The following is a 25,658-nucleotide window of genomic DNA, read 5'->3' on the forward strand; positions in this document are numbered from 1 at the left end:
CCCTTGATATGTATTTTGGGTCTCACATCCCCTGTATTTTTTTCAAGATAACAAAGCATGAAAAAGAGGTTTTGTTTATTACAAACTTTTTATTGAAACTTGATTTAAAACCCCTTCTCAAGGAAAAGAATCTGAGTGTTGCTGTAAAATGATTGTCAGAAGCCAGATTAACTTTAAAAAATCATTTATGAAGCATGTTTACCTAAAAATATTCACAACAATAAAAACATACTAAATCTTCATTAGAGAGGCACACTGCTTCTTATCAGTACTCTTGTGTGGTTTTTGCAAAATTAATTTATTTCTAACACAAATTAATATTGGATATTTCTTTTTCAGGGTCTGATTCTCAGTCTCCAGATTCAGGTAAATAAAACACTGTATTATTTATGTATCAGTGTAATACCATATAAGTTGATGAATTACAACAATCTTCTATTTATTTGATTTCATTGCTCCATACTTCCTCATTCTTCAAGGAAAGCACACCTGAAATTATAATCCTAATTGTTAATGGTTAAGACCTCAAATTCAGATCTCATTTGAAAGCATTTATTTCCTGTAACACAGAGTATGTTGTCAGAAAAATGAATTGTGTGGGAAAAAACAGACTGCTAATTTGCCACCTTTAGCTTCATCACTGTGGCACCATTCGGTGGTACTTGCTATTTCCTTTTTGGTGTCTTACTCAGGATTTCAAGTTCTGCCCACCTCACTTAGCAGCCTGCTCACATAATGTGTTACTTTTCCCAGCCTCTTACAGTATTTTGTCTTCAACATCTCCCTGTATGTTTGGCCAACGCTTTGAGGGCATTCCAGGTCTGAGGATAGAGAAAAAAACATGGTTGGTTAGTTGGAAAATCGAGGTGTCATTCAAATTCAGCAATAAGATACGTTATTGGAACAACTAATTGAGTACTGTGGTTAAATTTTGCGAAACTGCCATGACCAACTAACTTTACATGAGCTGTTTTTCAAAATCCACCACAGCTGTGAAGTTCAAGAACCTAACCTGAAAGTGAAAGAACTTGAGCCTGATTTATACAGGGGCCAAAGCACCAGCATCTCAAAAAGACTCTCAGGGTTAAAATACATAGTCTGTATGAAAGCTGTGGGAAGATATCAAACTGCCCAATACCAAGACTTTTGGCAATGGTTGAATGTTCTAAATTTTAAAGATCAGTATTTTGTAGAGTAGCAGCTTTAGCCATGTTCTTGTAACTTCCATGGTAAAACAGCATCATTGTCAGTTGTGTAATTTGTTTAGTAGCTGGGTTGCTATGTTGAGAGCACTGTAGATGTACTAATCGCACCAAAAAAAATGGTTTCATTCTTTTTTATTTACAAAAGCTTGGCAATCTTACAATAATGGAAGTAGAGAAACGCTGAATGGAGACGCCAGCAGTTCATCTCTTTCAGCAAAAGGTTTTAGGAGTGTGCGGCCAAATCTGCAGGATAAAAAATCACCAACTCAGGTAAAACTGGACGCACCACATTTACTGCTATGCCATTGCTGGGGGGGTTATTCTGGTGGGGGAGCACATATAGATGGGATACCTCTATGAAATAGTGTCCTGATGTCTTCCAGATAGTGTGAATCACCTGTTCATATGGGTCACTACAGACTGGTTTACTGCATAGATAAAGCATACTCCACACAGGCTGTATGCCCCCCGGTTAATTACCAGAAATTGCTTTCAATGAGTAAGACAGACAGCTAAATAAAACTAGGTCATACACAAGTAAAAGCTTTCTAGGAGTGTTCCCAGACTTCAAAGAGTATTTATTAATAGTTTACACTTGGAAAAGTGCACCAGTCATCAAAATATCTGAGAATTAAAATTTATTAATTATACAGAATAAAATGCTTCTGCCTGTTTTGTGGAACAATGTAATTAGAGCACACTAAAAACAGAAACAAACAACAACAAAAAATCAAACAGAAGCCCCCCCCCACACTTGGAAACATCTTTATCTGTCCAAAAATTATCAACATACTAATCTTAAGACACTGTTACTATTTTAATTCAAAGGTTTAAGAGGCTCTGTGTTTTATATATGTGTGCTATGTGTGAATAATTGCTTCCTATCTAAGATCATGGAGTACTTACATACCTGAATGCTTTCACATCAATAATTCTTATTCAATGTAATAATTGTTTTTTAAAAGAAAACGAATAATTGTGGGCTCCCCTCTCATCCTTTCTGATCCCACTTTACTCCAAGGAAATGGAACATCTGGCTGTTTAAACAGAAGCTGCACAGGAAATGGTGGTGGGAACCTGACCAATTTAGTTGTCCATTGAGTTGAGCAATGTTGAGATGAAGCCCTTTAATTTGCAAGTTCCTATATTTAAATATAAAAGTAAAACTGAACTGTATCTCCTGCTAACATTTACTTTCTTTCTGTTTCTTCTTCAATGTTATTTTGCTGTGTGTGGATGCTTTTGGCAAATAAGGCACCTCTGCCACCTCCTAGAAAAGAAAGTTTTCGGAAAGCAAGAGTAACTAATCACGAGAACGAAATTAATCTCCAGGCAGTAACTGCTGATCCAGCTAAACACCACCCCACAGATACTGCCTATTACACTAGCGAGACATCTATTCAGGAGACAATGTCTTCCCAAATATCTAACACAAGTGTGTCCTATGCACAAAAAATCATTAAACCACTGACCGCAATCTCCAGTGCAGACACGAGCACAGTAGCTGGCATTAGTACTACTCTCCATCAAGGCCAAAGGCAACAGTCTCAAAAACGTAAAATATCTACCCTGAAATTAACCCGGACACGTGACCCAGCAAGTAGCATTCCTTGTAATTCACAGCAACAGCTCAAGCCTGTTGAAGAGCCAGTATTTCCAGGAGGGCCTGTCTCACCTGCCTGTAACCTCATGCCTGAGATACACATAGCGTCTCTTTCCGTTCAGATAGTTCCCACCCCTGACAATAAAGCAGAGCCTGAAATCCAAGATCATCCACCTAGTATTTCTCCAGACACTTCAAAGATGCCTTCAAAGGATTTGGGACAAAAGTCTACAGTTCTTCCTTCTTCACAGGCTGCAGAATGCCATGTGGTATATTTAATTTTTCCATCTTTTATTTTAGATCTTCATGAATCACTTAATAACCATCTGTTTAGTTATACTTACATTACCAAAGTTAGATCTTGTGTTTTCTGGGTAAAACTACCTGTCACATGGATCAAAACAGAAATGAACAGAACCTGAAGGTTTTGGAAGGTTATTGGAAAAATAAAATTATCTAGCTGAGATGGAAGGCAGAATTCTTTGTTCTTCTGCTAGCACTTTATGAAGTGCAAATGCACCACAAGAAATTATTGTACTCTAGGTGATGCATCTGCTTGAGTGGCTCTTCCTAGAGAGGATTGCATTAGAGGGTTATGCTGCCGTAGATGCTGGAAGGATCAAGTATGGATAGAAAAATTTAGGTTGAGTTGGGGGGAGCTTAAATGCAGCTCTGCCAGTTTGCTAGGGCCACAAAAAATACATTTTGTCAGTCAGTGCTTTCTGCAAGACTGGGCACTGCTGCCTCCTATGTGTCCTGTGCAATAGAGCTTTTTAAAGAAAACAGGTTGGTAAAATCTTTGTCAACAACCTCCATATGAAACATCACTGGGCACTGAACTTCTACTCTGTTTCCCCTATACTTTATGCCTACTGAAATGAAATTTCTTTAACTATACTGATCTCATGTAGGAGAAGTGGGAGTATCAGACACACAGTATAGGACCCAAGGAGTCTGAGCAGTATTCGTCACCATTCAGAAACTCATTGGGTCAAATGAAATAAGCCTGGGCACAAGAAAGCAGCAGTGAATACATACTAGGCAGAAGGAGAGCTCTGAATAGACTTCGTCCTTTCTACTCTGCCTTACCTATCCACATTAGGATTTTTCTATTTAAAAAGATAATTATTCCAGTATATCTGCCAATATACCATCTTATCTGTGTTTGAAATGGAGGTAGAGATTGCTGTAGGTCTAGGCATATCTGCCTCAAAGCTTTGTCTGAGTGAGAATCCCATCATGGCATATTTGTGTTCATATAGTTCTGCTGGAATTATTGAGGCTGCTCTGAAGTAAATACAGCACTATTGACAGCCATATTGTCAACAGTAGTAACACATCTGCTTTTCCAGACTGGTTCTTTCAGAGCATCACATTCAACCACATCTCTACTCTGGAAGCCAAAAGTAACTGCATTAAAAACAGGATAGCTTTAAAGTTATAATATGTCTGTCTCCCCCTTCAACTCCCAAGTAAAATTTTTGATCAGAACAAAGCTCTGTGGAATTATATGGCAATAATCCGCAGTGCTCCTTTTAAATTCTCTCCGTTAAAAAATAGGAGCACAGAAGGATTAATCACTTTTGTCCTTCTCAAGACTAGGCACTATCAAAACTATCATCTTAAGTTCTTCATTTAGGCTGCATAAAATTTAGAACATTTTGAGAAAAACAAGTTGCTTTAGCTTTTAGAAGAACCAGTCTGCTACTCAGTGATTTTTGCCAGCTAAAACAAGTCAGTTGAAGCAAGAGTCACAGTAAAGAATCCATGTCAGAAACAATAAGGAAAGCTGAGCAAGAGGTATTTCTGATAGATGGGGTAGATATGAAGATTATAGATGACAGGCTTGCAAGTCTTTTAAATATGGGCATCAAAGGATACTGTCAAACAGCAGAACAGGTGTGGCCAGTACAAATTTTGTGTCTGTTATCTTTTCACTTAAAAATAGTTGCTCAGCCTGTTAGAATATGATGCATTATATGTGGTCAGAGAAATCAAAGTGTTTCTCAAAACAGAAAGTATGATAGCTAACAAAGATTACAGGAAATACCTTTTATGATCAAGAATAATACTCAAAGTCTAATCAGAAGGACTAAAAATAGTTCATCTTCAAGTTACTATTTCTTAGAATTTTAAAAGTCAAAACATATTTTGCATTTTCTTTTTAGTTTAGAATCTACTTTAGTTTCACTTCGAGCTGAAAAAATCAGAAAAGTATCTGTGGCTTATTTGGCAATTCTGCACTTACTTTTCTGCCTTCTCCTTGGTTTCAGCGTGTGGGAAGCACTATCAGGAATTTGGCAACTGGGTTGCTCTAAATAAAATGATAAAAATTTGGGTCGATCACAGAGATCATTAAGGAATGTAGCCATCTTTTCAAGCTGTATCCCTTTATGGATCTCTTACCTGTAAAATTGAGTTGACATTTTCTGTACTGTTCAAATTTGAAATAAATTCTGATGAAGGGGTGTATTTGGCATCACAATTGAGTCGTGGAACCAGTGGGTTTTGTAGCTCTTTGCTAAAATACATATCTAAAACTAGAGTACAAATCAGCATGTGAGGTGGTGTAAAATTCTGCATCAGGTGAGGTCCCAAAATGAAGATGCCATGAGCTAAAATTAGAAATAAAGGCTGCAGCTATATGTTTAAAAAGATTTATTTTCTGACTCAGATCTCAGTTTAAAACCTTGAAACTATTCTAGCTAATGCCAAATATTAGTGCTATATGTCATAGTATTTGCAAAGTTCATGATTTTTCTCACATAGAAAATTAATTTTCAGTATACTATGCAGGATAGTACTTTCATTTAAAAAATTGTTTTAGATCTGCAAGCACTACAGGACTTTGTATATGAGTTAAAATACTTTTGTACATACAGCTTATAGGTTGTGTGTCAAGCTAAGTCCTCAAAGGACGCTCTCAGACTGTAAATTAGGCCTGCCAGCAATGTTCAAAGCTGCCACAGAAACTCTCAAAAAAACAAATACGTTTGGAAAGGTGCAACTCTCCTTCTGCATCTGGGTTTATGTATGTGAAGGAGAATGAGGTAAGATAGGTAATCAACACTCCTTGAGAGGTGGTAAATGAGAAATACTGTCCACGTGGGGCTATCTGTGTCTAGCCAACATGTACAACTATATTGTGTCACAAAGTATGGAAATCTACAGCCCAGAGAGAGCTTATGTGGTCCCAGTCAATGTATCTTGCTATGTTTGTGCTCCTATTTGCACTTAATTTCATTGCTTGTCTGTTGAAACTTTAGGAGCAAGCAGAAGTGTGCTGTGACTCACCGAGTGACGTTTTGTAAACACTTCTACTCAGAGAAAGGTTAAACTCCTTGAAAGTATATATGGAAATAGAAGCATTCAAGTTACTCAATACTAGGGTTTTTTACATTATTACAGTCTCTTTGTACCATACTGCAGATGCAGGAGAAATAACTGCATCTATTTCAACCGAGAAATTAGTATTTGTTAGTATGAAACCAATGGAGGTAAATTTTCTTGTCCAAATTTCTTATTAGGAGTTATGAACCAATGAAGAATTCTGAACTGCATCTTCAGAAATAATCACCTGATACTATTATTTTGTTCGTGGGTTCCTAAGTGTCCTGTTGTTCTAGATACCACTCTCTAAAACTGAGATTGCAAAGCATTTGTTCTCTTATTTGAATTCCTCAGATGAGTTGAACACGTGGTTTAGTCCTGATGTCCTGGAGGAGTGAAACATCTATAACAGATGTTTATGAAGGTGTTTCTTTTGACAGCCTTATAGCTGTTGAAAAGCGCATCAAGGAAAATAAACCTGGAATTAAAAAAAAAAATTCTAAATCAATCCATCTAGTACATTTCCAGGTTTTAGGTATTGACAATATACGGTGTGATATAGAAGAAAGCGAAAACCAGTTTCAGCATTCTGGAGACAGATGTGAAGCAGAGAAAATTGAGCATGTATTTTTCATTTTAAGTTCTGCATCACTAGTATTGTTTTAGACAAGGGCTGAACTCCACCTCCTGATACTGTGTCTAGAATAAGAGAGCTAGGTAGAAAAATGGGCATTGGAATATAATTTGCAGTATTAGTTTGAAGATTTTGAAATCAGCTTTTAACAATTAAAAATAGAGGTATTTTTACCCATTTATGCAAATGTATGGGTGTAATTTGATTGTTGACTACTAAACTCTGCTATGTATTAACACAATGAGTTTATTCACTTATCTCTGATTCTCCTTATCTGTGTCTTGACTGTTGAAGCAAGGCCAGTACTCTGGTGTCATTAGTAACCTCACACCACTCCCCACACATCTTGCATAAAAACGATATGACTGATTTTGAAACCCGTGCTGGGGTCACCTGTCTGCTTTATGTGAATTGGAAAGCATCTGTGTTCTTCAGGCCTGACGTTCTACTGTTTGATGGAAGAGAAGCATTTCAACAGACCAGCAGAAAGCTGCTCTTCAGACCTTCAATTCACATCAAGACTGATGACGTTTATCTCTCTGTCTCTCAAGTGTTGCTCCACAGCCCAAGATAGCCACATAGTCTAGCTAGTTTTTCATCAATCTAATTGATTAAGTACTTGTTTGGCATTTAATCCGCCTGACTTCTGCTAGCATTTCTTGGGCTATACCAGTAACAAACCTAATCTGAAGCATGCTAAATGGAACCAGTATTGAAAGTTTTCTGGAATGCATTCAGCCTTGTCTTTCTCATATTTCTCACTGTGAAAAATATAAGAAAATATGATTCATATATGAGATTTCATGCACAGTGAAAAATATGGGTAAGTAGTAGCCAGTTGTATGTGTTTGAGATTACCAACATTCTTTTTTTTTAAAGCAGTGTAAATCAGTTTTCAAAAACAATGCTGTTTTAAATCCCAATTTCAGACACTCTTTCCCAGAGAGATACATACAAAAGAATTCTAGAGCCAGGCAAAATAAAAGTTCTGCTCTGCAAAGCCAAGAAGCTTCATGTTGGGAATCAGTACCTAGAATTGCTGCATTCCTTCCTCCTGCCTTGTAAGAGTGAAAACTTTATATTCTTTCTAAGAATTTGGCTTGATGAAATCAGCTGTTATTTGCCAAACACAATGAATTAAATTCTTTAAAATCTCCATTTCATTAGCTCTCTGGATGCACCCTGAATATCTGTTCTTGTGTTGTCCATCCCTTCTTTTCTCAAGCATGCAAGAAATCTTCTCAGTTCAAAGCCAGAAGATTTACTAGATTTCTCAACTCTCCAAAATTTCCTGTTATTTTAACAATATAGAGACTAATTTACACATTTTGACTCAATCATATGTAACTTTTCTTCTGGGGATGCTGAGAGGATATCTGGTCTCAAGAACTTCAGAGCTTCTTTTTGGCTCTGCCTCGTAATTACAGTATGATCTCTTGGTTCCTGTCTTTTGTTGGAGATCTTGACATGAGGATCTGATGACATAGATGATGAGAATCATCATGAATGATGATTCTGTCTTCCCTTTATGTATCTGTGAGGGGAAATTACAGTTTCTTATGTGTGTATGTGAATGCACACATCTTAAATCCCTGATGTGTTATGCTGTATAATCATCTTAATTTCTCATGAAATTATTTTTGATAGTATTTCATTGTTCTTTTGAAGTTTCCACTGGCAAATTAGTTCTGTCTGTAAATACTATGTCCTTTTACAGTCATACACTCAATACATATTGATTATTTTGATCAAGAGGTAATCTGTTCAGATTTCCTCTATGAAAAGATTAAATTGAGGGGCAGGGGATGTTCAGTAGTAGATTTGAAACATTGCTGTGAATAAGATTTGGATTTTAAGCTGTTTGACTAAGTTCCTTCATTGTTTTAGCTGCAGATTTTAACAACAGCTTTTGCCTATTTTTGTGTACCCTAGAGATCCAGTGATGCCAAAAATTTCTTTTGAATCAATTGGTAATAGATATCTGTTCACATACTTAAGATTCTTTTCTGTAATGCTTATTCATAGGGATGGTCTCATTGACTTCAGTAAGGTTATTTGTGTAAATTCTAGTTGATCTCAACAAGAATTATGCAACTGGAACCCCAGTGACCTCTTATAAGTAGCATAATCTGGGTTGTGTTCCAAGTCTTCCATAAGGGCTTTAGAAGATATTTTCAGATTTTGGATTAAAATGCCATTTTGGCATTTTAATCTGATGGCTTGAAACATTTTTTGAATGATTAAAGACATCTGCCTAGTCTAAGCATAGGGAATAACCATATTATTAATAACAATGTGATATGTATGACTGAATGTTGCTTTTTAAAGTAGTATTTACTACATATAGTATCTTACTGTCCTCCATTTCATGTAAATTTAAAATCCCAAAAACGCTTTCCCAGAAGCTATTCCAGATTTCCTCAGCCCTATCAACAGTGAAACCATTAGTGCTGAAGTAGGCAGTATTTTGAATACTTAAGAATTGATTGAAAGCTTGTGGTTAATAGGCAGTATAGAAGGATTTGTGCAGCTGTTTAACAAATATTAGATGCCAACATGCTTTAGTTCAAAAAGAAGTTGCAGAGGCAAAAAGCCAGTTGCAGGACTAGTTTAAACTGAGTGCCCTGTGGCTGATTTGAAATAACAGAACATAAAGCTCATACATTGTGTGGCAGTTTTCAGAAGCACTCTCATGAGACTGTTCCCTTCTACTTTTAAGGAACTGTGCTGAATCCAAACAACTAACATGTTTTGTTTTCAGTGTGTCCTGTTCTTGTGCTCCCCGTCTTCGTTCTCCAGATTTATACCAGTTACTCTAACAATCCTTATGTCTTCTAATGTTGAAAAAGACTTCTATGCGTACACCTTATAGAGTAGGTTGACAGGGTGCTTCCAGGGTGCTTGGAAATTCTAAGATCGTCCAAATATTTTTATTAGAGAGGCAGTGGAGAAGATGTATTCAGTCACAAGAGGCAAAAAATTCCACTGCCGATTACTTGCAGATCATATGAACATTCATTAATAGTGTTTCTGTATAGCTGGCAGTCCTGCCCATCTTTATATTACAGTTAATTTCAAAACCATACCTGTCCTTGACCAAAAAAAAGTGTAACATTTACAGAGATCAGACTTGCAGATAGATTTTTTTCCTTTGAAAACTGAATGGACATGACATTCTCTAGCCTCATATTTTTGTGAGGTATAAAATAGTGTGAACCCTCTCAATGCACAATGGAGATCATTAATATATGCAGTACATTATGAATATTCATCCTCAGCACACTATGGTTTCTGGCATTGCTTCCACTAGTATTTTATGCATTCATTTCTTTCATGTTGTCCTAACAAAGTGTGGTTGATTTATTTCCTAATCTTAGTGAATGTGAACTTCCTTGGTTGGCTGAAAAACTTACACTTTTGTAATTCCCCTACACCCAGCAAGAGGCGAAGGGAAAAGTTCTTTATTCATTAAGTAATCTGTTTCTTTTCTTATTTTTTTTTTCCCCTCAAATCTCAGCTTGGAAACCAGAAAGTAACTGCCCCTGTGATGGAGGTAAATGCTTCACAGACACACAGACAAACAGCAACAGAAGCTTCTCCACTGCCTCTTCCTTCTCCTGTGGTACCAGTTAACAGAGCCTCTTTCTCACCAGACAGTGGCACCCATCTAGTACCATATTTTTTGCCAACGCTTGATGATTTTTTGCCTTCACGCTTTTATAAGACCCCAGCCCTCTCACAGTTTTCATATAAGTGCCCATACCTAGCTCCTGACAGTATTATCCACAGGAACGACACAGCCTCTGTGAGCACAGACTCTGCCATGAGTGAGTGCTCCTCCCGCACAGTGAGTGAGTCCTCCACAGCCATTCTAGATGAGCTGCAGACTTGTAGCTATGATACTACTGACTGCTCTGAAACACCTTCCCCAACCTTGAGCCAGATGTCTGCTGTGTCAGATGGCACCACCTTAACCAACACTGCTGCCACTTCTCATGTAATTATGCTTCCTTTTTTCCTCCTCCATTTTGTTTGAACAGGTTGTCAAAAGGGAACAGAATTCGACCTTGTCTGTTATCCCATTACACAGACAAGTATTTTGGTAGTAATTTTCCATGGTCACCATCTCACAGTGTTTTGCAACAGTTGTTTAAAAAAAAAATCATTGACATAGCAGATTTGGGAGTAGGAAATGATTGTTGCACAGTTCTGTGGTCAGCTAAGGTGTATCAAACACTTTGCTTAAAAGAAAATAAATTCAAGAAATACCTGTTCCAAACGCATTAAAAGTAAGCATTCCATAGAGTTTGAAGAGATTGGTTTAAAATATTGTTAACAATTTACAGGTTTGTGGAGTTTGTAGGCTCTGGACTTACCACCATTTTTGATTCACACTGAGATGCAGATTTCAATAATGTGATTTGTAAATTCATAGTAAATGTTGGCAGTATTTAATGCGGTTTTTCCCCAGCCATGACGACTGACTGCACAAAACTGGTTTTCTCTCCTCTAATTAACCTTTTCCTCTCCTAAGCACAGTTTCTTATAGGACTGAACTGCATAAGTAACCTTGTATACCCAAGTGTCCTGTTACTTTTCTCTTGGTTAAGTCAAGAGAAAAACCAGTATGCAGTTAGACACTTCATACATACATTCACTTTTCTGTACCTTAGTATACTCATATATGGGGAGAAAGAAGGTATGGAATCTGGGTCAAACCCAGATCACTTCTGATTTCTTTTGAGATTATCCACATGATTAAAATGAGTCAGAACAAAGCCTTCATTTAAATTGAGCAATTCATTGCTGAATTGCAAAACAGAGGGATGTTCTGAATCCAAAGTTTTATTGGGTCACAGCAGTCTTCAAACTTTGTACAAATACTTTAGCATACTGTAATTTTCAAGCCTGAACATATTCCCTATAAAATAATTTTCCTGCGTTCTTCTTGCTTTATGTAGTTTGAAATTGTAGAATCTAATGGAAGCTTGGAAATGGAAGTACACATTAGATTTTATCCTTTTCTGGAGTTCCATGACTGTCACAAACTACAATCAATTCTGAGTGTTTAAGCTTAATTCAGTGTCTTGAGGTCAGGCATGTGTTGTGCAGCGTTCTTGTAGAGAACTGCTCAGACATCCATAGTGGGACCTCTCTCCCTGTCTCAGCAGAGAGGAAGTTAGAAAGCAGCTCCAGTCCCAGATGGATGTCTTCTTCTGTTCTGATTCGGAAATCCAGAGAGCTTCTCTTTCTGATGCTCAGGAAAATGACAGGAATTTTAAACCTGATACCTAGGAGGAATTTTTACAAGATATTGATTGTCTTGCTCTAGAAGTAGGTGGCTCTGCTTGCAGTGGAAGACAGGTTAAGTATACTGGAGAAAAAAATATTAATAGAGGTTCCTAGGGAAAGGAATACCGTGAAAAATGATTATTTTCCCAGTAAATTGGAAAATAGGTGCATTTTGGTTGAATAGTGGTCTTTTTCCATATTGTCTTCTTCCCCCACAGATTACCTAGGAAAGCAAAATGTCTAATTCATGAATAGGTATCTTAAATTATTTCACTTCCTTGTAAAATCTGGGAATAAACTGTCACCTGGACCTAAAGTTCCTAAAATTCTCAGATTGAAATAACAGTAACTACCAAATGATTCCAAGGGAGGGAAAGACCTTTGAAACCGTAAAACTGTCTTTTATAGCTAGCCCTATAAACCATGCAAGATGCATCAGATAAACAAATTAAATAGCCACCTTCACAAAGAGAAAATCATTAGAAACTAAGAAATTATAGCTGAGCTGAGATCCTCTCTAAGACTTTTAGAAGCAAACCCAAAAATGTCATGTATGAGCATGCCACATACACATTTATGACTGATGTCCTTCAGCTACTTGTGTGAGTCCTGTTTTCATGATATTGTGTACTACTTAGTGTAAGTACCTTGCTGTCTAACTGAGCTATTTGATAACATCCTTCTAAGGAATATCTAAATTTTTTATTGCAGAAATTCATAAGAGTATCTTTCCAGTCTGCAAAGAACTCACACCAGTTCTGCTCAGAGAAACAAAGGCCATAGTAAATGAGTAAGAAGGTGTAAGGCTCTGCACGTAGTTGCACCTTGCCTTCCCTAGAAACAAGCTTTCCCACGAAGACAATATGTAGGCAAAGAGAATGGGTGAATGCCCGAAGTAGAGGAGAGATGGCTGGCCTCATCTTAAAACCTTATCTGAAAACATGCCTTCATACTTCTTGAAATGCTGTTTTTGAGTTACGTAGCTTTTCTATTCTTACATCTCCCAAGCTGGTTTTTTTGGTTTTTTGGAGGAGAGGATCATGTAAGAAAAGCCAACTTAGTTTTGATTCTAGAATTTACTGAGAGGAGACATTTAAACACAAAACTTTCAATGGAGACATCACCACAAGAGAAGCTTTTCAGCTCACGCATGAAAACAGGCATCCTTAAAATAAGAAACCCCTAAATGCATCTAGGAGTTCACACGATGTCTGCATAAGACCCAGAAATTTTTTTTCTCTCAGCTATAGGAGGCCAAGGTGTTAAAAATTTCAAATCAATTCAGTAATCTCTGAAATAAAAATGTATACAGAAGGTCATGAATCATTTGATTTTTATTTGTAAAAATAATATGCATTTTAATATGTTTTTATTTATGCTTTTCTGCTTCAGGTAGTCTCTTGTTTACATCTGCAGCATGTTTTAGTTCATTTGTTATATACAACTGAGCAAAGTTTGTAGTTCTTCCAATTCAGATTTAAAGAACAGTTCTGCATTAAAGGAGATGTTGCAGAGAGCTTCCCTTGCTTTTCTGCTGAAATATTCACTACCCTCTTATTTCATTCAGTGCTTTGTCAGTATCTCAGTTTTGATTCTTTCAATACTCCCCATAAAAGTGATACAGCCCCAATGCAGGGATTCTAAACCTGGGGGCAGGTAGTTTACTCTTGTGAAGTACCTCTAGTGACTGAAGCCTAAATGGCTTTAGGTGCTTAATGCTTTATTGCCAGTTTGCATAGCTCTCCCATTTTTGATTTTGTTCTGTCATTTTGTCGTTGTGGGTTGTTGGGTTTTTTAATTGGTGCTGTTTGTTTTTATTGTGATAGATTACATATCAGCATCCCATGGTCACTCCAGCTGGCTTCCATTTTTTAAAGAAATTTTCGCTCGCTCTTTTCAGCTAGTCCTAATGAGACTTTTCCCTTCAGTCTGCACAGAAGTTCCCATTAATATCAGTAGTGCTTGAGCATGGGCACTAAGGGAATATGTCTCTTGGTGTGAGGGATCTGTGGCAGACAGCCTTTGTCACACAATGTTAGGAGCATTTACTGCCATCTTCATTTTATATTGCTGTCAGACATCTGCAAACCTTGTTTGTGCCATCTTCATTGCCTTGACCGTGATCTTTCCATCACCTTCCCATGACAGCCTGCATCACAGACAGCACACACAAGGAGAGAAGAGGGGAGGTACAAGGTATCTAAGGAACACATTCTGCACCCTTTGTGATAAGTTTTGTGTTTCAGTGAATGCAGCTGCCTTATGGCTGTGTACCTGACAACTGGTTATTGTTGCGTGGATGACAGTCTTGCATCACTCTTTCTTTGGGATAGCAGTCGGAGGGCTTTGTGTGTAGTTTAATGGGATATTATTTTGTCTCTCTCAGGCTCAGATCACAGTGAATGGGAATTCTGGCACTGCTGCCAGCCCAGTGAGTCACTTTCAAAGGCCTTTTTCCCCTTCTTCAGCTTACCCTCCACCAGCTTCACTCAATTCCAACATCGTTATCATGCAGCATGGCAGGATGATGGGTAAGCCTCACACAGAATGTTTGCTTTATGCATTACACAGCATATTCTGATTCATGTGGCAAAGACTGCAAACAATTGCAAAGTGCTTCATGTCCATAATGAAGGTATTGTCTATTCACCTTCCTTGGGAAGTAAGTGCAAAAAAACAACAGCATTTATTGTTAGGTACAGTAGTGATCCTGAACAGGAGTTGCTATTAAGTTTTATTACCTAGGTGTGTGGGCTAACCTCTTGCCAATTTTCTACTGTCTTTACCAAAGAAGGGATGTCTATCAAAATAGCTCAACCTGTCCAGCCCCTTCAGATTTAGCCTTAAGAAACCAAGGGCCAACTTTGCACATTGCTCCTCCCCACAACTTCCATATTTCCTCAGCAGAAATACTGTCAGCAAAGGGAGGGGCTCTGGGCTTTTAAAAACCTAAAGCCACATCAATCTAAAATTTGTCCATGTTACTTTTTAGGACATTTTTAATTTAAAAATTAAATACAAACCAAATATTATCAGCCTTAGGCTCTTTGCCAGTATAATCCTGTTTCGCCAAGAGAATGATTTCCTTGCTGCTTTTTCTACTAGTGTTTTGCATATTCAGATAAGATTATACATGCAAAACAACTTGAATGTGGTCCCAGAGTTTACATTTTTGTTGTGCTTGCAGGGAAATTAGGTGACAGTTCTCGCTCTGAGAATTACATCTTAGAAAAATGCTGCTGTCATCATAGTGATAAGTACAAAAACTGTATGCATGGGTTTCTCCACATCCCAGAATTCTAGGTTTTTTGATTGCTTCCAGGTTGCTGATCTAAAAACCTATCAGTACTGGTTTGGATATACCTAAAATACATATTTTCCCATGACTTTCACTCTTGTATGATCCTGAAGTTCTGTCTTCCACAGTAACAGCCTAATTTAATTCTCTTTGCTCATACAAAAGTCCCTCTGATGGTCTTAGTTTGAGGCCTGTGAGGAATGAAGGATCAAATCCAAAATGTTTTCTAAATTTAACATCATGCAGTTCCAAATATTCAGACGTTTACCACACCGAGTTGCCCGTCACCATATATGTGTAGCACTGAATTATTTACAGGATTTCAGACTTGAGTAAACAGCCATACCAAAGCCAGCACTGCAGTGGGAGTGAGCAGAAATATTCAAATTAAAATTAGAGCTTTCAGTCACCAGAGCTCCTTTTTCAGACTCGTATTACAGTTCATCTGTTTTTCTTCAGAATAATCAGTGGATATTAATGCTACATGAAATTGTAACTGTCACCATTAGTGTTAGAACATGTATTTTCACTCCCTGCATTCATTTATCCTGCAGTGGAAATGTCTCACTGTACCTGCACTTGCAAAATAGAGGCTTTGTCATAGCAGCCCACTAATTTACTGAAACCTGCTGCCTGAAGGAGTAGGGCTCTTTCTCCTATATACAGGAAAGTGTGCGTTGTCTGCAGAAGTACAAATTTTCGTGTCACATCCCAGCACTGAGGTGTTCTTTGTTAAGTAAAGTACTCTGCATTTTAGAAGGAAATGGTAATAGTGATGTATTAATTTCATTAGTTACAAAGGAAGATTTGAGGGGGAAGGGTAGAAATACTGCAAGTCACTACAAAACAGCAGCAGCCTGCACAGCTCACCTGAATTACTGTAGGTGGATCATCAGATTGCTCTGCAGGTGCCGGGTTACCGAAGACCATTTTTATGGATTATATGTAGAGTCACATAAACATATCAACACACATTAAGGGAAGAACATTTTGTCAGAATTTGTTTCTTAAAAATGTTAATGCATCAAAACTTCATGTTTCTAAGCGCATATCACATAAGTTTTTGTGCAAGGCTGTTTGCTGTGCTTACAGAAAAGCAATTTTCTATAGTTTGCTAGACTTTAGGGGTGGAAGTTTTGAAATTATGTCACTAGTTTCCAAGGAATGGGTAGAAAAGGTGCAAGAGTTTGATTTATAGGAGAAAGGCTGCTGCACCTTTCTCAATAGATTTTGCTGTGTTTGTGGGTTTTTTTCTCTTTTTTGTGAGCAAGGCATTGTGAAAAAGTACTTCTACTCTAATTCTGAGTTTAATAGCTTGTCTAGTCCTTAAATAAGTTTATAATTCTGTTAATGTAACATTAAGTAGGGCAAAGCCCTAGTTACGGTGATATTTCTTAAAATAATGTATATGTGTGGGATTAAGATTGTCAGTCTTTGTACAGCATACTAAAATGGGGAAGTGTGTTTTAACTGCCAAGTATGATTATTGTGTCATTACACAATATTCTGTCATGTTATCTTTACAGAGTCCACAGAGACATACTCACAGCATGTTCAGAATGTTGGCAGCACCACCACCACCAGTACAATACCAATCTGTAGATCCTCAGAAGAAGAAAAAAAAATTACAGTAATTAAAGCTCCACATTATGCAGGGATTGGCCCGGTAGATGAATCTGGAATCCCTACAGCAATTAGAACGGTAGGAAATTCTGGGAAATCTGTGTATGAACTCATACAATGAACTGATTGTTGGTAATGGGTTTTTCACATTCTTCTACTCTTATATAATTTGGAATACAGCGTGCGTAATCAGCGGCCTTGTGAATATAATATTGTGTGTTGACGAAAAGAAGAATGTTGATGGGAGCATAATTGGGCAACCTCATGTTTCTAGTTTTAATTAGAAGTAGCCAAAATTTTGTATCTTTCTTGTGTCTCTTGTAGTTTTTGCCTTTCGGAGGTGCACGGTAATTGCATTTGGTTTATTTCTAAAATAAAGTTTATACATACTATATATGTGTGTGTGTGTGTGTGTGCACAAATATTCGTATATATGTATGTGTGTGTGTATATGTAAAAACCTTATGCTTCTGCATTTCTTGGGGCAGTGTTCTCATGTCATCAGGGTAGCGTGGAAATGCATAGTTTTGTTCTGGTGGCAGTCTAAGGGAGTAGCATTTTCGTGGCAGTGCAGTAAATAATCATTGTGCCCTTGAGTGACACGTAAACGAATAGCTGGGGAGCCCTTTCATTGTGACCAGCCCAGTTTTGATCATCTGCCGCTGGTCACTGCTTGAGTGGTCCCAGGATGTCAAACTGAAGAGTTTTGTTTTCACTATGCTGAAGCATTCTTTCCACTCTGCTGTCAGGGCAGCCTCTTCTGGCTGCTCCAGAGAGCACAGAGGCAGTTGCACTAGGTCTGTAAAGGCAGCACTTACTGGCCTTCCCAGCAAGAGAAGAACTGCTGTGCTGGACGGAGAAAGTGAGAAGAGTGGGAGCCAGGATGAAAGCGTCAGAGCCCTTGCAGGTGAAGTCTTAGTGAGGTGCAGGGATGTAGCAGCTGTTGGATGTATCCTGTCTGCCAATATTGACATATAGGGCTGTATTTTATTGCCAAGAACTGCTTCAAGGGACTGAAAAATTAGGGGAATTGATGAAATCAGGAATTGATGGAGAAAATCAGTAGGTAAAAATCAGGTTAAGTGGTAAGATGGGGACAATTTTTATAAGAATGGGGGAGAAACTCTGGCATTTCTTGCTTTATTTTTGACATAAATAGTAATACGATCCGAATCTCTTAAAAATGAAGACATTTCTTTGCAACAATGCTCTAGGTTCCTGTCCTCTTTTTAAGGAAATAGTCCCTTTGCTTTATATTGGATATAGTAATTGGTTTTGTGCCTTTTTAGTAGCAGATTGTTCTAATAAGGTGCGTATCAGTTATATAAGATTATAACAGAAATCCCCCTTAAGTGTGCCTAATGAAGCTGGCAATCTGCCAAACTATATTTAACTTTTGGGTTGTATGATCTGAGTCTCTGAGATTTTCTCCTAAAAATGTAATTCTGTTTGAATTAGGACATTTTGCTGCTGGTTTTCTTCTGGGTTTTTTTATGTTTCAATTTCAAGAAACCTTATAGCCTGTAATCTTAGTCTTCTAGAAATTATTCTCACAATGAGTTATAAATTAAAATTTTATGCTAGTGTGTGTAAGAGTGTGTCTGATGTGGTATTCTGCATCCTTATTCTGCTGCCTTAAGACACAGCTGATAGTAAAATTGTTTTCAAGATACTCATTTGAGATTACTTGAAGCGTGCATGAGTGTATTTCAGCCCTGTGTACCCCAGCTGTGCAAGAACAAAGTTGGTATAATTGTCAGCAAAAGACTCAAATATGCTGCACCTTGCAAAAGTGCTAAAATTGCATTTTCCATTAATAGTAGAAGGTAGGGTATGTCACCTGCCCTTACTCCAAGGTCAGTGAGCAATCCAAATAGGAATCTTCTCCCAGAAAGTTCAGCCTCAGTCCATCTGAAAAGAGAATTTTTCAAATTAGTTCAATTTATCATTGCATGTAAAGTTTAGAAGTTTCTTATTCTTCCATCTTTGCAAAAATGGCAACAGTCTATCAAAAAAGCAGTACATGAAGATTCATGGATGATAGGTAACATACACATTGTGTTCCAAAATGCTGTGCTGCTCAAAGTTAAGCTTGTCAGTAAGCAATCAGGAATATCTGTGTTCCAGACCTTGAGTGCTTTTCAGGAGTAGAGAGATTTTGGAAGATGTGATTCTCTCCTCCAAGTCTGTCTTTACTCTCAGAACATGGTTTGTCACAGCTGTTTAGGCAAGGAAAACAGAATTATGTTCTCTTCTTTCTATTCCTGCTAACCCATTCTGTCCCAGGCTTCTGAGAAGGGAAGGACTCCTATAAAGCTTTTTCAGCTTGTTCCTGTTATGCCACTTTAGCTCCTTCCATCCCATTTCAGCATGTTCCTGTTATGCCACTTTAGCTCCTTCTAGCTCTGGGAAATGCAAGTCTGAAAATTCAGATCGTTGTTAGGTTCTGCCTTTGTGCCAAGCCCTGCCCCAAAGATGGTAAAATTCCAAGACACTAGAAGTGAAGTCTCTGAAAAAGAGAGGGTAAAATGCTGTTCACTCAGAAAAGCATTCGATCAAATATAGCACCATTTACCACTGATGGGCACCTGGGAAAGGAAAAAACAGATTCATGGAAAGCAGTCATGAAAGGCTGTACTGTTTTAGTCTATCCAAAATGATTGCTTTATATCTAACTATCAAAATTAATCTGTAGACTGAAAAGGCCTCTACTTAGTAAGAATGAAAAAAAAGTCAAGTCCCACTAGGTTTCTTTTCCATACTTAGTGATGTAATATTTCAGCTTGAAAAAAAAATAAGCAAACCCCTCCCTCCCAAAAAAAGCCCACGGGAAGTCTCAGAATATTCTGAGTTGGAAGGGACCCACAAGGATCATCAAGTCCAGCTCTTAAGTGAAAGCTGATCCGGGGATCCAAGCATTATTAGCACCCTGCTCCCACCAACTGAGCTAATCTCAGGGTCATAGAGGCCTCCTTTAATTGCATACTTCCTGATGGATGATTACAATGCTGCAGTGATTATGGACTCCTCCTAGGAAGCAATTGCAGTTACTTCTTATGTCCTCTACGTGCTATTTGGCTTATTTTTTTATCCACATATTATGACACTATGTTCCAACATTTAATTGCATCAGCTATAATATATGCAAAGCAGGATGGCATCTGAATGGCTTGGTGCATTATAATATATTAAATGTATAGTATTGAATACTGTCAATTCCTCAAACTATATTGGTGTGTGGGATTAGTGAATATAAGTTGAGAAAATGTATTTCAAAATTAATGTATTCTACTTCTTAGCTAATCCTATCTGGTTTATAACTTAAAGCCAACTTACTGGCTGAGGCTTGAAACGCCTAGGAGTGGTTTGAGGGGGAGATGATGAGAGAAACAAACATTTGAATGTCCGGAAAGATGTTGGGAAAGCATCTTCGCTAATCATGTGGGAGCTTCTCCATGCCTGATCTCTATGTGGGAGCCTCCTTTGACTTTGTGGAGGACCTGGCGATGCTTGACGAACAGTAGGAACATAGCAGTAGTATTTATGCATTATTTGCAATTCGTTCAGCTACCACTGGTTGGAAGACTCTTCTTGGCTCAATACAATCAGAAAGGCAGTCTCAGTATCATGGGACTGGTGCAGGTTTCTGTTGCTGTGGCAAATGAGGAGAAGCAGGGAGGGTATGCCCATCAGCGTGAATTCCTTCAGACCTCCTGGCCTAGTAAACTTTTGAGTATATACTATCCTGGGCACCAAACAGCATACTTGTTTCAAGTCCAGCTAAATTATTCTAACCAAAGTTCCGATAGTATAGATATTTAATACCTTCAGGAAACAATATTAAAATTACCCCAATCTGCTTCTGAATAACTTGTTCTTGGCAGAACTCAGCAGTATTGGTAGATGGGGGAAGGGACCTATCTTGACAAAACTGGATCTCCTTTATCTCTATCTTGCAAGCAGGTCTAGGTAAAAAGCATAACTCTCTGCTTGAATTTTTTTCTTACCCGGGAAATCCCCGAGTTCTTCAACTGAATGTCAGCTCTTCTTTTAAGCATTGTTCTAATATTATTTAGTAGCAAGTTTATGAGAATTCAATTATGAGTCCTCAAAATACAGGAGCATTTCTGTCTAGTCCCTTATAGTAAGAGCTCACCATTGTAAACAAAACATATTCATTATATACAGAAACTGTAACAAGTAATTGTGGCAAAAGTGTGATTTAGTAAAGATGGCAGCGTGTGGTGAACACACTCAAATTGTCCCGTATTCTGTAGGGGAGAATTTGTAGATTTTCGCTTTTTGTGGTAAAGAGGAGTAAGGAAAGTGATTGCAAATTTAGTATTAGCTAGTGCAAGATAATGCACTTCAAGACGGGTCCTTCGAATTTTCCGTGTACCATGAGGTTCGAAGATAATTTTTTTTTTGGTTGCCCAGAGAAGCTGTGGATGCCCCATCCATGGAGGTGTTCAAGGTCATACTGGATGGGCTCCAAGCAACCTGGCCTAGTGAAAGTTGTCCCTGTCCATGGAAGGGATGTTAGAACTTGATGATCTTTCAGGTGCCTTTCAACCCAGGCCATTCTATGATTCCATTATTCTCTGCATTAAAACTTCTGCTTTTCTGACTACTGTGGGACAAGTAAAATTTTAGCATCTAAGAAGAATAGTACTGAAAACATATTTGCCTTTGTCTTACTCTTCTGAAATACTATCATCCTACCTCAAAGAAAATTGCAGCAAAAGAGAAAATGCAGAAGGGTTAAGTGAGAAAAAGAAGCACAAGCAGGTGTTGATATGAGCAGTTTGGGACTCTTGGGATTACTTTGTTTGCAAAAGTAAGGATAAGTATCATTAAATGAGTGATTATTGAAAGATATATTGTATTCACTTTTCTCAGAAGAGAAAAACAAGTTAAAATTAAGTTGCCTGGAAAGGGCTTTTAAAACTGGTAAAAGGAATACTCCTTGTTTACAGTCCCAACATTAACTCTGAAATATAGTGTGGTCTTAGTTCTTTTCTCAGTAGTATTACAAAGTTTCTCTGCATCATTTAGCAATTACATTTTGAAAGTAATTTAAGCCAGGAGGTCAAAAAAAGCTCTTCTTACCTGCTTGTAATCATAACTGCTGAGGTGTTTCTATTTTCCTGTAAAGAGTCTAGCATTCACTGTTATCAGATGTAGGGCACTAAGATGATAAATTCTTGATCTACTTGATCTAGCACTAATTCCTGTGTTCTGAACCATTGTACTCTCACAAGGTCAGAGTCCAAGACTGACTCAATCTTCAGTGTCTTGCAAAATTTGTTACAGGAATTCCTCGATAAAATGCATAAATACATTCAAAATAAATGAAAATTACTAAATTGAATAGGGAATAATGTATAATAGACTTTCTGTCCAGAATCACATTAAATGTCTGATCCAATCTGTACATATGGGTATTTTTATTTTGTTGTTAATTTTTAAAATTGTGTTTTTTTAGACAGTTGACAGGCCAAAGGATTGGTACAAGACAATGTTCAAGCAAATCCATATGGTTCACAAGCCTGGTGAGTATGTTCTTGTCTTTGTCTCCTCATGTCCAGTTTGAGGGATGAGAAATTGTCTACCGTAGATCTCCTGCCGTCTGTACTGCCTTTCTTTTGGAGAACTCCAGTGTTAGAACAGCATGGGCTAGTAAACAGGCTGGTTTAAGGATAAATTTCATGCCTGAATTTAGTTGTTATCATAGAATATCTTACTTGGTTTTGCTGAAAAGGAGCTTTGGTGACATTGCTAGCTTTAATGTCCTTACAATTTTCACCAAGGATGTCAGGAAACTGTATAAATGGCAATTATGCTCATTATACCTCTGGAAGGAAGGAGACTATTTATCTGAGGTAGAGCTAACATTCAGTATGGTCACACAGAATGTTAGTGGGAGAGTAAGAAATGTAGGCAGGAGAATGTTGGCTTACAAGATCTATTTTGAACACTAGTCACGTAGTAGATATTTAGGGCTGCCTTTTGTGATAGGAACAACAGCTTAACAGTCTGTAGCAGAGGAGAGCTGACAAAAGGAAGAAATTGAGCTTGAGGAAGGGAAAAGAACAGACAAAAAGTAATTTGCAATTTGGTGCCAACTTAGTAAGCATGCAATATGAGCGATAGGACCAGAAGATACCATTTTAACAATAAGGTGGTAAAAACAGCCTATGGTAAGTATAATGGGAAGATAGAGTCTTCCAAAAGCACCTATGAGATGAGGAAAAGAAATACAGTGCTTAATTGCCTACCAGTCTTCTGTTTGTGTTTGCAAAAACAAAGCTCAGTTTCTGCGATGAACTGGCATGTATGGCACTACTGTAACATCTGTATTTCTTTTTGTAGATGACGACACAGACTTGTATAATACTGCATATGCATACGGTACTGGTAGGAATTATTCTCTATTCAAAATGATGCTTTTGTTAATGTCAGCAAGTAATGGTGTAGTTAACTCTTCACACTCACTTTTATAATGCTTGTAGAGACACTTTTTATTGTCTTGCTTGATCTCAGTTGTTCATGCCTTTTTCCCACAAATGAAACAAGTTTTAGTTGCATTTTTACTACAGAAATTAATTGCAGCTGTGGACCTCTTACTGCAGAGGGACATTGTAACACTGTAGTTTCTTGATTACATTGCATTTATTTTCACTAGAGATTGTGAGTAACCTTGTGAGTTTCCTTACAGAAATGGAAAGGGAAGTACTGTGTGAAAATTAAAATACTAATTACTGACATGGAAAGACAAAAAGAATATATTGAATACACCTTAAAAATATGCAGCAAGAGTGCATAATAAAACTGATTTTTTTATGAACTTGTCCATTTTTGCTATAGGCATTCATGTTGACGTTATTTAGCTGCAAGAAAAGACATACTCATCTAAGATACATAATCGTGTCTTAAGAAGATTGTAGCCATATGGTAAAATTATTTCCAAAAAAAGCAGACATGAAAGCATTAATTGACTATGTGCATAAAAGCCATAGTGCCTTCTGCAAAAATGCCATTCAAAATATTTCCATTCCAGTTTTTGTTGCATTCGACATGCTCTCAGTAGTGCCTTTTTCTATGCTGTTGAGAGGATTTGTTGTGGGTCAGTGGTTTGACATCTCTTTATACTCTTGTGATCCTCTTCAAGATACACTATTGCCTTATCATCACAAAATAATGAATTATTAAAACAATGAAAAAAGGTGTGTTTCCTGCCTCTTCTCTACCTTCTGAACGTAGAACAACTGAGCAACAGGATGAGCCTGGAGATTAATTACAGGCTGTCATTAACAGCTGTGATGGATATATACACCCATTTGCTCCTCCATCAAATTAGTAATGAATTTATTTTAACTGTACTGCACTTTATCTATGTGTTTGTAATTTTATGTAGAAATATATACTAAGTTCTCCAATGAGCTACATAATACACAGCAATGTACTTTTAAATGTGCATGTACATGTTTTTGTAACCTTGTAGTTTTATTGAGTTACTGTGGGTTTTTGTAGCATTCCATGTTGTGCTTTTTTAAGACTTACTCTCATGCCATGACTGTTTCTGGTTTTGTTTTATGTTAGGTAGCTACAGTCCATCCTTCTCTGCTCAGGCACACCCAGCTGCAAAGACACAGACGTACAGACCACTGTCCAAAAGCGCTTCTGACAGCAGCTCCAATGCCTTTAAGGTCTCATCCCCTCTGCCACCCCATGTGCCACCTCCAGTACCACCACATCGTATGAGGCAAAGGTCTACACCAGAAAAGTAAGTTAGTGCATTTTCAAAAGGTGTTCTTGCTAAGTACAACATTCCAATTGCAGAAGATAACAAAGGGTAAAATAGCAGCTCTGGAATAATATGACTTCAAGGGCTTTATTCAAGGGCCAGTCAGGTGGTGAGGGGTGATCTTCGCCAGGAGTCTGGGCCGTGCATGGTGCTGTCATTTCTTCAGTGTGATAAAGAGATGTTTATTCTTATTCATTATGCGAACATGAGCATTAAGGATTTTTATTCTCATTAGTGTGTTTGTCCTGCTTATTGTGTTTCAGAACAGTCTGTGCTCTAGGAGCTGTCTTCAATAGTTTGTCTCTGAGTAGGAAAGGCCATTTATTGTATCCAGAAGCAAAGAGAATGGATCTAAAAAATTATGTAATTCAAAATTCAAGGGAGACCAAAACTATGTAAGAGTGTAGCAGTCAACCCACATTTCCCCAGAGCTCAGAAGTACTTTATATCCCCATTTTTTTCAATCTTCATTTTGGTAGACCAAGACAGTGTTTACAGATTAAAGAGGCATTTCAGATATCTCACGGTTTTCTATCCAAATTTTCTGCACAAAACCAAGTCCCAGGGGTTAGAGTCCAGTCTGGAAAAAGTTAGTAATGAATAACTCAGAAAAGAAGTGCTTATCCTTTTGATAAAACCATGCAAGAGACCTGCACACAAATTCTGTTGACTTCAGCATATCTGTAAGTATTAGCTCAAGCAAAAATCTTCTTTAGTGTTCACATTAATTAATACTACATGTTAATGTAATACTATGCTTTTTATGCATTTATATGTGTGTGGGTATTTATATGTTATATATTAAAAGGGTAGTATTTTACCTTTCATCTATGCCTACAAGCGCACCTCTCTTGGTTACACTCAAG

At 37.6% G+C, this 25,658-nt stretch overlaps 1 protein-coding gene across 43 annotated transcripts in view; it reads left to right on the top strand.

The window, feature by feature from the left end:
* Positions 1–25,658, top strand: part of SORBS2 (sorbin and SH3 domain containing 2) — a 198,641-nt gene that overhangs the window by 126,401 nt on the left and 46,582 nt on the right. For 15 of the 43 annotated variants that reach the window (XM_032108167.1, XM_032108164.1, XM_032108165.1 and 12 more), the window contains 9 exons: positions 340–366; positions 1,351–1,475; positions 2,931–3,077; positions 10,290–10,325; positions 14,451–14,595; positions 16,889–17,064; positions 22,471–22,537; positions 23,358–23,402; positions 24,588–24,771. In XM_032108167.1, the coding sequence (XP_031964058.1) occupies positions 340–366; positions 1,351–1,475; positions 2,931–3,077; positions 10,290–10,325; positions 14,451–14,595; positions 16,889–17,064; positions 22,471–22,537; positions 23,358–23,402; positions 24,588–24,771 (952 nt within the window). Of the gene's footprint in view, positions 1–339; positions 367–1,350; positions 1,476–2,459; positions 3,078–10,289; positions 10,770–14,450; positions 14,596–16,888; positions 17,065–17,652; positions 17,893–22,470; positions 22,538–23,357; positions 23,403–24,587; positions 24,772–25,658 lie in introns of those variants that run through there. The other 28 variants (XM_032108174.1, XM_032108177.1, XM_032108183.1 and 25 more) reach the window with 12 other exon arrangements.

This window comes from Corvus moneduloides, chromosome 5 (genome assembly GCF_009650955.1).
Source record: "Corvus moneduloides isolate bCorMon1 chromosome 5, bCorMon1.pri, whole genome shotgun sequence".
Classification (NCBI taxonomy): domain Eukaryota; kingdom Metazoa; phylum Chordata; class Aves; order Passeriformes; family Corvidae; genus Corvus; species Corvus moneduloides.